The 12,709-nt window shown below is 37.5% G+C and overlaps 1 protein-coding gene across 1 annotated transcript in view; it reads right to left on the bottom strand.

The window, feature by feature from the left end:
- The window catches only part of RSPO2 (R-spondin 2), a 147,833-nt gene that overhangs the window by 68,234 nt on the left and 66,890 nt on the right, over positions 1-12,709 (bottom strand). The window contains exon 3 of the mRNA XM_045805794.2: positions 1,616-1,804. Within this exon, the coding sequence (XP_045661750.1) occupies positions 1,616-1,804 (189 nt within the window). The remainder of the gene's footprint in view (positions 1-1,615; positions 1,805-12,709) is intronic.

Here is a 12,709-nt window from a genome sequence, read left to right as displayed (position 1 = left end):
TACATGTTGGGAGTTCTGTCTCTGTAATTATTAATCCAAACAATTCCATGAAATAGAAGTAGATCCGAATTTCCTCTGAGCCTATCTATTTCTATCTCTGCTAACGGCAAAACTATTCACCTTGAAACCTTAAGATCAAACTTGATTCTTTCTTTTCACTCTCTGAAATTAGTTACTAAGTCCCATTGATTCTATTTTTGAAAGCTCTGGATTTCATTACCTACAAACCTTCATCAGAATATGATTTCTAACCTGCAGTTATTACAGGAGGCTTTCTTTACTTTCTATCCTTCTCCAGTTCATCTCCCCACTCCCACTACAATCATCCTGAACAAAGCAACCTTCTGGGTCCTCCGCTGCTCAAAACCTGCAGGTAACACCCAGACTCCTCGGCCTAGTGCTCAGGACCTTTGTGGTTCTCAGTTCCAACCACACCTGCTACTAAGCACACGCCGCTCAAGGGTTCTCATCCAGATATAGTACTTCACTAGGTGTTCGAAAATGTTGGGGGACATTTTTACTTGTCTCGATGACTTGTGGGCACAAAGCACATTTCATAGGCAGGGTCTGAGGATCCTAAGTGTTCAGCAACATAGATTAAATTGCCTTGTCAAAATACCAATAGCACCCCAGATGAGACTTGCTGTTCACAAGCACATTATTTTTAGACATGTGGTTCCTTCTTTCTAGAATCTATTAGTTCTGCCTCCTTCCAAAATAATATTGTCCTTGGGTGATTCCATTCAAACTCTCCTCTTACCTAAAGACCTTGGCTGATTTCATAACCATGTACACAAGTAGTAATGGGAGATAATTAACTTACTCCCATAACATACTGCTTGCCTGCTGACATAGCTTAGTGCACTGAATTAAGGTTAAACTTCTTACCCATTTGTCATTTCACTCCGTGTTATTTTTTTTCCTTATTCCCTCTATGCCCTAACATTTAAGATCATTAAAGAAAGGGATGTTACTGTGGCATCTCATCTCACTTTTTTTTCAACCCCAATTTCTACTGTTTACCTTGAAGTTGAGAATCATTCTATAAGTGATTTTTGGATTAAAAGATAAAAATCATTCCCGCATGCCTATGTACAGAATGCCATTCCTTAATAACTTTTTTGTAGTAGTTAAACTTAGAACTCAGACTACTCTAAGGTGAACTAAATATTTTAGTTACATCTTTTCTCAGTAATGGTGCTTTACAGAATCCTAAATGTATTAAATTATAGATTAGACTAAACAAGGGATTACAAATTCAAAAAAAAGGGGTGGGGCAAAAGAGGCCATAGACACTGTAGTGAAGTGGAGAGAATGTTCCCAATATATTAAATTCCTGGGGATTTTTGGGGGCGAGTGCTAAGCATGCTTACAAAGATCTGCTAACAAGCTTGTGTTTGAGATGCTTGATATGCAAAAAATACTTAAATACTCTTAAAAAAAGGTGTGTGTGCAATATACTTCCAGACAAAAGATCAGAGTGTTCTTATCATACCCACTCAAGTTTAAACTTAGACTATCTCTGTAGCATATTAAACCTTCTAACTCAAAATTTTAAACTTAGCTCCCCTGGGTTGCATAAGTAGTAAATAGGAGACAAAAATCAACTGCTCACTTGCACATCTGTTCATATCTGGGGCTCGGTGTCCATAGTATCCGGATGGACAGGAATGCAGGCACTCTCCATACTGGCGCATGCCTTCTCTTCGAAGAAAGAAGAACAACTTCTGTTGACATCGGCTGCACCCATTGTCCTTTGAACAAGACAAACAACCCTTGCAAATGGGATTTGATACATAACTAGCTGTAAAAGAAAACACAAAACACATGTTCAAATTTGAGTATGATCAAGATGTCTGGTCAATACAATGTGGTGAGAAGACAAGTGACTCTTGTCCTACTTGAATCACATAGAAATACTAAACAAAATATTCCCCCCCCCAAAAAAAAGGTTAATACACAACCAAACTTAGAAACAAAGAGGAAACTCAGAGTTCGAGATGAAACTGAATGGCTCACGGAGATGTTAGATCAGACAGAGGCAGACCTCATGGCAGGGTCTTGAATCCAGGCCAAGAAATAGGCATATGAAGACCAGATAATTGGGTCTCTTCATGGAGACTGGAGTTGTGAGGGCTGTTTGCACATGAAACAAATACTAGAAGTCCCCACCCCAATTTGCCAGAGATGAAGATTTCAACCACAGATTAGAGGCATAGGGTGGGAGAGTACAGTAGAGAGAAAATATAATCCATGAGACACAAGAACCCCAAATCTGCAATACATCCAAGTATGGGATCCAAGTTCAAGTTATCAGTGGAGCAGCAAATCACTAAATCAAGATGCTAACATAAAAACATCGATCCACGAAAACCCACAAAGAAAAAACTATGAAACTACCCTAAAGAAATGTTCTGCAATCCTGAGACCTAGAACTTGCATGGAAAGCCACCTTCAGATCAAAACAAACCAATCACAGGGACAAGCAAACCTCCACGAGGAAGAATCACCAGCCTCAGAGACATAAATCTCACACGGAAAGAGTCAGAAATAACAGAACAATCTGAAAGAGTCTTAAAGATGATTACCTTCAGAATACTTGAAGAGATAAAGTAAGGACTAGAAATCACATGGAAAGAAGCAATATCATCTAATGACTCTGCAATTAGAAAGAAATGAAAATTCTTCGGGGCGCCTGGGTGGCATAGCGGTTAAGCGTCTGCCTTCGGCTCAGTGCATGATCCCGGCATTATGGGATCGAGCCCATCGGGCTCCTCCGCTATGAGCCTGCTTCTTCCTCTCCCACTCCCCCTGCTTGTGTTCCTTCTCTCGCTGGCTGTCTCTATCTCTGTTAAATAAATAAATAAAATCTTTTAAAAAAAAAAAAAAGAAAGAAATGAAAATTCTAAAACTGAAAAAGAAAATTCTGTGAACAATTGAATAGGAGAAAAGGAAGGTATTTAACTAGAAAATGGGTTGAAATAACTGTAGCACCAAACACAGTAAAGATGATAATGTGGAAAGGGTAAGAAGCATGTACAAAGAAAATGAAAAATTTTAATACTCTATTATGTGCTACAGAATCAAAAACTAGAGAGCATGAGTAAGACATAATACCCAAAGAGATCCTGGTTAATCAGAAAGATGGATTCCTTAGATGAAAACATCAGAGATCGGAGCAGATCAGTAAAAACGAGTCTGCGTCTGAACACAACAGATTTATACTAAACAATGAAGTTAAACCAGAGAGAAACAGATCACCTAGACAGGAATTTTTACGTCCAGCAGACATCTCATCAGACATAATGTGTTAGATGATAGATTAACCTTCAACCTGCTAAGGGAAAATTATCAAGCTATAATTCTATAAGTAATCAAATGGCAGTTTAAGAATGAGGGCAAAATAAAGATATTTTCAGCCAAAATAAAGGCAAGGAACTTATTAATCACTCACCAAAAGAATAAACGGCGTATATCCCAGAAAATAAAATGGAACTCAGGGAAGTAGAATATAATGAGCAATAGTGAATAAATCAATTGAGAAATATGTCAGTGTCGTCTATGAAAAGTATCAGTTTTTAAGAAGTATCAATGTCCAAGGTTTAAAAATAATACATTTGTATATTTAACAGCAGTAACGTGGAAGATTCTATGAGGGAAAACAAAGTAAAAGCATTCAAAGCTTCTATATTTTGAAAGAGGAAGACCAATATAGATTAAACTTCCTTAAGTTAAATGTATTTGCTAAAACTCTTGGTAGCGGCCACAGAAACAGTAATGTGTCACTTCTAAACCCGTGACAACACGGATGTAGTAAATGTATAAAATAGGAGTGGGAGGTAACGATCCAAATCTGTGACCAGGAAAATGGATAAATTATGGTATATTTTAATAATGCAAAGAATTAAACTACTGGCATGTACCCAAACAGGAATGAAACTTCTAGATTATATTAACAAAGGAAGCCAGACCCCCCACCCCCCGCCCAATGTATGCTCTGTATAATTCTATTTATATTGATGTCAAGGACACATGCAGCTAATCTGTGATGACGAAAATTAGAACATTAAATACCTTCGAGGGTTTGGGACTGACTGGAAAGGGGTACGCAGGAATTTTTGGCAGGTGTATTTGTTTCCTAGGACTGCCTTAACAAATTACCACAATGTGGTGCTTACACACCAGGACTTCATTCTCTCAGTTCTGTGGATGAGGTCTGAAATCAAGGTGTCCAGAGGGTCCTGTTTACTCTGAAGGCCTGAGGCAAGAAACCTCCTCGCCCCGTCTGGTGGCCCCAGATATTTCTTGGCTTGTGGTTATCTCCAATCTGATTCCATCTTATGTATCTCTGTGTGTCCCTTCTGTCTCTCGTAAAGATACGGTCTTTGGATTTAGGGCCCACCTTAATCCAATAGGATCTCATATCCATCCTTAATTTTATTTGCAAAGCCCCTGTTTTCAAACAAGGTCACACTCTGAGGCTCCAGGTGGACATGAATGGGAGCAGACATTGGGAGTGCGGACCCTAGTTAATCCACTACAGCAGGTGATGGAAACGTTCTAACATTGACTGGATATTGGGTATACAATGTATATGTTTGCAAAACTTATCAAGCTGGGCATTTTTTAAATAAGTAATGTGCATAATTTATAAGTAACTTGTATCTGAATTTTTTAAAAAAAGAAAAAATAGGAAGGCCATACACTAACTTCAGGATAATGTAATTGTTACCTGTAATTACATCTCTTTCAAAGATTCTATAAATTATAGTGAATGCTCACCCATATGATATGCTATACTTTCATGATTTCTGTTTTTTTTTTTTTAAATAACAGAAATAACCTATTGGAAGGACAAGGTGGGATAATACAAAGTAGATGTTGAAATAGCATCTGAAAATGGATCTATGAACCTTATGGAGTTTACTACATCTAACGATAAAAAGAGTAATTTCAAAGAAAATACTGTTTCCAACCCTGGCATAAAATTAAAAATGATACAATCTGACATCCCAATATAATTTCTAAAATATGAAAAATTCATGTAACTTTCAGTTATATTTTTGACCTTGCTTGGTATAGTGATAACAAGATATATTAGGTCACATGGACTTCATTTTATCAGGCTAACCTACCAAAGAAAGAAATGAGAGAAGGAACAGAAAACTCAGCAATTATTGAAACTTTTAGCTTTGAGGCCACATCCTATTTGCCCTACATATATTTTTTCACATATTAAATTAGTATCAAGCCCTAAGTATTCAGACTAGCAGCTATACAACAAAGTACACTGTATACCATACTTTTCCTTGTAATGATTCAAACTAATGTTTTTACAGCTACTTGTAGCAGATCTATATAGGTTTTAGTCCCACAAGATGCTCTCCCTGCTTCTCCTGGACTCCTATGGCCCTGATTTAATCTTATAGCTTCTCTTCTAGGGAGATCCCAAAACAGGAGTTTGGCTCCTTTTCCAAAAGGTAAAACAAAGAACCACCAAGGCACTCAGAACTAGGAATCAGAGCCAAGACTGCCCTTTGAACTGGCCATTAAGATTCGCTTCTTCCTGCTTATCCCAGGACTCTATTCTATCAACTGTTCAACTGCTTTTATCTACATACTGAATGCATTTCATGGATATTCTCTTGCAAACCTACTGATGCTTCTCAAACAGTTCCTTATTTACTACCATATTTTCTAAAATCTGCAACCGTAGAGGAAAATAAAGAAACAATACAGATGAAAAGTTACTTCCTCAGATATAATCCCTAATAAACTTTTGGGAGACAGCTTTCTAGACACATATACATATATGTGACATAATTTGTATTTTCATAACTGACCATACTTCCCACATACCCTAACTTGCTCAGTTTCAGTCAAGTGGTGAACAGCTCTTCACAGCAATGAAAAAGACCAACATTGCTCTTGTATTTTTTTTCAAAGTGTCAGTTCTTCTGCCTCGCTTTACTACAACCGTTATCTCCAGCACTACTTTTTCTGAAGACCACAACCAGTTTTCTAATCCTTAATTCAAGACTCTCATCCTCATTTTCTGGTCCTCACAACTCTTGTAACTTGGGTCATTTCAGAAAGTTTTCTTCATCCTCTGGCTTCCATGATAATGTCTCCTCCTATACACTTAATTCCAGCTCTCACTTTTCTGACTTCCACTGAATCCTCTCATAACTCAGGCCCTTATTTCTTCTCAGACTAAGACAGTTATGGTGCCCCAACCCATACCCACCTCTCTCTCCTTTTCACTCCAAACTCTGTTGTTAGGTTGATTTTCCTGCATTAAGCTCATTGTAGGACTTCGGTTACACCTTGTTCTGACACGATAATATTGATTTATAAAGCATTTTCACATAGATGAAAATAAGCCTATACTATTTACAATTTCCCCAGCTGCCTTCTAAAGAGATTCTATCCTGACATCATTATTGGTGTCCTGAGCAGGGTGTAAGGAATAGGTAAGTGTCAAAAACTGGGATACAGCTCAACTTCTCTGTGAGCGAAAGGGGTAAAAATTGGAGAGAGGGTAAGTAGGGTGCAAAAAGCTGGGAGAGAGGAACAGAACTGGAGTCCTCGGTAGCTGTGGGGAACAGCGACTAGGGAGAACTCATTTTTATTTTCAGGGTTGTCTAAGAACATAAACCACCTAGGCACGAAGGCCCTGTGGCATGATATTTGGAGAAGCAATTGAGGTCTCTTGTGAAAGAGCAAGACTTAGAAGCAAACAGAAGACTAAGGCGAGGGCAGAGCGTGTTGGCTGGAGCTGTATCCGCGGGAGCCCCACACTGCAGAGCCCCCTGCAGCATGTCTGAGTGATCTGCTGGCTGCCTTCTGCTCTTCAATTTAACTACAGATTTGAAGAAGAATTATATCAAGGTTATCCAAATCCCAAATGAGCTTCATAAGTAAGGAGAGAATTTGGAAGTTACATGCATAGCAGAATGGTTGAAAAAGGCTCTCTGTCATCACAAACAAAAGCTGAAGCTATGCTTTTAGTTCAAAAGTTAAACTAAGAGCCCTTTATCACCATAAATCACACTCTATCGTAACAAGGATGGAGAAGAGAGAATTACAGAACTAAGAGAGTCAACATAAGTTAAAGCCTTTTTGTTTGGTTTTTATGTATCAGAAGCTAACTTTCATCTTGACCAGGAAGATTTCAGAGTCAACAAATTGTGCTCCACATTGTTATAAAAGTTTTCTTAAAATCATTAAAAGCTAGGCCTTATTTACTTGAACCTTGACTGGCTTAATGGAAATGAATCAAGGAATACTTATCTCAGTCCATATCGGTTATCTTTATAACCCTACAAATGAGGAATTCTCTTAAAGCAAAAGTGATGTAAGCCACATCCAACCTAAGTGATCTTCCCATCCCCCGATTTTCTCTAGCCACTAATAATGCTCCTCCACACTGAAGGACAAGAGCACATGTACTTTTTTGCAATGTGAAGCTTCATGTCCCGGACCTCAAATAGACTTTTAAGTTTAATTAACCACTGTCCGGTGTCAACTATCCTAGTTCTCTCTACGTTGTAAATCAACAACTTTATTCAACAAGAACTTCTTCGTCCATTATACGATGACTATACCAAGCTCAGTATCTAAAGCCAAGCAAAAATAGACTTTTAAACATGACTATAGTAATTTATTTGGTCAGGATCTTAATAAGTTAAATGGCTCTGCCTATTGCTATGAGATTTAATTCAAGTGTGCAGGTGAATAAACAGATCTTAATTCCCAGCTTTGATGACCATGTTTATTTGCTCTCTCTGTAAGCTTCAACTTTTCCAACTCTAAAGCCTGCTGAGATCCAGAGCCTCATCATTCCAACCAAAACACTTTTTCTAAATCTAGACCCACCCAAAATTCTGAAGATGAAATATATCATATAAAACATTAAAAACTCTTCAAAAAGGTCCTAGGCAGTAGCATTAACACAAATCTACACATATCACCTTGACAGAGAAAGGAACACGTGGATATAGAAAACAAGAACTATCAGGCAGAACCCAGGTAAGAATACCTGTAGTACTAACAAGTATACAAAGAGAGAAAAACAGCATAAATATTATTTCTTATTTCTAGTTATTTGTGTTGCTCTTAAATTGTAAGTTTGGTCTTTTGTGAATCCTGGTATTTAAGTTTGATCTTTTGTTAAATTAAATCCAGTTATTCACATTTTATCCCATAGTGCCTTTTATGTAGGTGTTGAATGTCCATCTGTTTCTAATATACTCCTAACACTTTTTAAAAGTGTTCCCCTGTTTCAGGCCCTTGCCAAGCAAGAAGAAATCTAAATTCCTTCTTGGTGAAGGCATCCATTCCTGACAAAAGGTACAAATTTCGAATTCTAAAATAATGGAACTGAACAATGGATGGTTGGCCCCTTAGCCTCATTCCCTATTTGCTGGAAGAATTCAAAGATTTTTAAAGATAAACAATTACTATCAACTTCATCGATCAAACTTACGGCACCAATAACGAGAATCCTGCCTGTTGTATTCTATACAGATCAAGTGGGGCATAGATCCTCCCACTAGGGCTTGGCAACATTAGGAGCAAAAAATCCTTTAATCATGGGTACTAGCAAGCTCAAACCCAACTAAGCAACCAAAGTCACGAGTTAAGGAGCTACAGAAGATTTGACCAAAATGAAAAAGGACTATCTTAGGATACCTTACTTAGTTTTACAGTAAGTTGTGAATATTTATAGAAAATAACATGGAACATGTAATCTGATCCTTGATGTAAAGACAACAAATTTTAATACTCTTGATGATTATAGTCCTCATGCTTCAGAAAGGAAATAGATGTTAAAATTAACAATGTTAATAAAGTTTAAAGATAAATTTCTAAAATGTCCACTTAACATGTATTCTAGAAAAAAATCTGAGAATAAAAGGCAAACTTGTACCAAAAAATCCCAAAATTCTACAATCTCTAGAATTGAACCATATTTCTCAGAATCTCTTTTGTCTTTTGAGTTCTTTAATAGATAACAGTATTGTTAAGTAAAAGACTTAAAAACTTAATTTCTTGAAGAACTACTAGCTTAGGGAAATCCATATAAATTGGCTACCTGCAAGTTAGATGATGATTTGATAATAATTCCATTTTACCCACCTAAAATAGGACAGTTAGGAATGAAAGACTCAATAGGATCTTATCTCTACAAGTAATTCTTGGGAAAATAACATTTCTAAAAATTTATAAGACCCCCCCAAATATGGAAATCATTTTGAGAGAGGAGGATTTTTTTTAAAGATTTTATTTATTTATTTGACAGAGATAGAGACAGCCAGTGAGAGAGGGAACACAAGCAGGGGGAGTGGGAGAGGAAGAAGCAGGCTCACAACGGAAGAGCCCGATGTGGGGCTTGATCCCGCAACGCCGGAATCACGCCCTGAGCCGAAGGCAGACGCTCAACCACTGTGCCACCCAGGCGCCCCTGAGAGAGGAGTATTTTAATGATGTTAGGATTCAAGGTCTTTAATTAGATGATCTTGCTTCTCTCACAAAAGTATGTATCTCATCGTACCAAACCTCAAGGCGCCCAGGAGATTTTAAAATACAGAGGGAGGGACAGAGCTAAATGGAGTCAGATTTATATTAACACATAAAGTGTTAATAACTTGAAAAAAATGAAGAAAATGACCACAGTCACAATCTCCTCATTACTCTCCAGTGCCCTTTGAGCCATAATCCTCATAGACTGGCACCTCTGAACTACACTGACCACCACAGTTAACTGTGGCCAGCGTGTGGTTCACTGGGCAGGAATTCTCCCCCCCAGAGCATGTATGCTTTAAGTGGGACAACTAAGATGTCACAGGGAAGCCCAGAACAGTCAGTAACTGCAGGTCAAGGAAAGATGATGAATCAAGACACAGTTGCAAAATAAATGTGGAGCCTTACATGCGTCTGTTTGAGAGCATAACAAACCTATCCAGAACTTCACAAGCCACAGACCTTATTAGCAGTTAAATCAGTCGGCCCAAAGTGGAGGAGTGAGCAACTCCGGTAGCACATAAAAATTCAAAAAAATTAAATGGAATTTAGAAATTCTCCAAAAACATATTTCTAAAATGGTCATGAAGACCCTAAGTAAAAAGACAAGTCATGTATATGGAAAAAAGTAGCTATGTATATACAGACACAGATATAAAATAAAATAAAATAAAATCAGAAGCCCTCAATTTAGCATATACAGTTCCCCAAATGAGGTATTTCCCATAATTAATGCTCACTTTGGAAGCCAGGCCTATAAGAATTATTCCTTTTCCTCCCCTAAACTCTTTGACAAAAAATCGTAATGCATATTCTATTCTAGACGTTAATTCTGACAGATGATAAGGGGAGAATGTACAATTAAGGTTCAGAACACACTTACCACAGAACTAAGCTCACGTGGGCAAATGCCACCACCAGCATCAGAAAACCATCAGCTTCTACAACTGCTAACAGCAAGAACTTTTAATTAGTTGATGAAATCAGAGAAAAATAGAGATGGTCTGAGATTGCTCATTTTTTCAAAGATATATGATGTTTTTGAAACAAGGGAAGAGTCATACGTTGTATAAAACAAGCCACCTGCTTGAATCTGTGAAGGAGAAAAAAAAAATGTACTCCATAAAACTATTCTAACGCTAAACGAAAAGCAAGCTTAAAGTTAGAACGTGTGCGATGCTATAAGCCGTAGCCAGAAATTGCTGTGTAGTACAGATCATTCATGCCAAGTGTTGGCTTGGGCTTTCACGACATACTTAAGCAACCCCATGGAAATGTTGACAGACTGCTGGTGCTAATGGTAACTCCAACATGAGATCTAAATATATACATTTATGAAGATTGTGAAACCACCACTCTTACAGGGTTCCATGTTTACATAAGAAGATAATCCAATTATTTAAATAGAAAAAAAACAAACTGCTCACAAACAGAGCCAGAATTTTATTCCATAAAGTACTTAAGTACATCTTATACTAACACTATTTCAAAATAGTTTTGCGTACTTCGTAAGTACTGTAACATAAGTGCCATAGTATCTGACCCATCTAGCTGCCTGTAGAAAAAAATCTCCCCCATTCTGACTGTACAAAAATTAAATGGTTTCTAAAAAGGGGAGGTGGGGCAGGATGGATCCTATTCAATATATATTCCCATTCCCATCACAGATGAGGAATTCAATGATCCCTCATATACCACCTGCATCCTAGAGTAGAAACTAGTTTGGTAACTTCTGCTTATTCCACTTTTAATTTAAAACAATAAATGGAAAGCAAACTGGATGGCTTATTTGGTGCCATAAACACAGCCCTCAAGAAGAATCTGTGTCATAACTAACCAGATTAAAGACTCCATGTGTTTTAGATGTGGAAACTTCCATGGGTCATACCACTGTGTTTTAAATTTGAGAATGAACACTCTGTTAGCTACACTGTCCCAGAGAAAGGTTTCTTCAAACAAAGATAATAAAATTTTTTTAAGTTGCATTAATGAAAAACACACTAACAAACCCCCTTAGGGTTGACAAACATTATTATGCAATAATTATTCAAGACTACACTATGATGCAAAAAAAAAAAGTGAAAGCTTTATTATATTCAACGTAGGTCACTTTTGGTAAAATTCACATACATGAACAAAAATCAGAATGATTCACTACTAAATCTCCAGACCTACACAAGATACAGTTCTCAATTTTTAACTCAATTGTCTGCATCGAACATTTAGAAACAGCCTATATTAAAATGCTTTGTCAACACACCTCACCACAATCCTGACTGTAGACCCAGTTTGAAATCTATCTGCTTCACTAGTCTTTCATTCTAAGAAAGTTCTGTCTATTCAGAACAAGAAGCAATGAAAAAGAGGAAAGTCAAAAAGGGGGGGGAAAGAAAAGAAAATTGAACTTGGAGAATATGGTACGTGACAAATTGCAGGCTACATGTTTTCATACTTTTTGAAAGTCATGCTTATTACTCATAATTTCTGTTTATCAAAGTGAATAAACAGATCTGAGAGTTTAAGAAACCTTTCCAAGGTCAGTTTGTTAGTGACAAATTTGAATCCAGCTCTCTGAAAAGCCATGCTTGTTCTTTCCCCATTAGGAGATACATGTGCAGCACCTGGAGAAAAAAATCCATTAAAGCATGACCGAAATGGAGTTCCTTCAAATTAGGCTGCACCCTTGTAATTTGCTCACAGTGCCTTTGCTCTGTGTTTACCTGGAGTAAAATAACCAAAGTTCCTTTTGATGATTAGTCACTAACAGCACTATACTAATTCTTTCCTAACACAACTAGGAACATATTAAGTCTCATAAACCAACAAAATTAAGATGTCATCCACAAAAACATTTCAGAGGAACACTGTTGATACAACAAAAAGGATAACAGGGGGAAACTGAGTTACGGGTTTCTTCTGGCAGAGGTTAAAGAGGATCTTCAGAATTATGAATGGAAAGTATTTGGGCACACAGCAAAAGGCCAGCACTTTAATAGGGATCTCTACTTGACAAGTTCAAAGGGAAAAAAAAAACCAAAAAACAAACCTACCCAAACCATACAATTTCCTGCAAGTGGGCCGCTCCCCTCACCATCTTTGAAGACAGATGCCGTCCTCACCAAGGGACCTTTGAAGTAACACAGCAGGCATACCTGTGTAATTAGAAAGGCTGGGGACGCCACTC

This window comes from Ursus americanus, chromosome 9, assembly GCF_024610735.1.
Source record: "Ursus americanus isolate L20-20 chromosome 9, mUrsAme1.1.p, whole genome shotgun sequence".
NCBI lineage: Eukaryota > Metazoa > Chordata > Mammalia > Carnivora > Ursidae > Ursus > Ursus americanus.
This window is presented reverse-complemented; position numbering and strand designations above follow the sequence as displayed.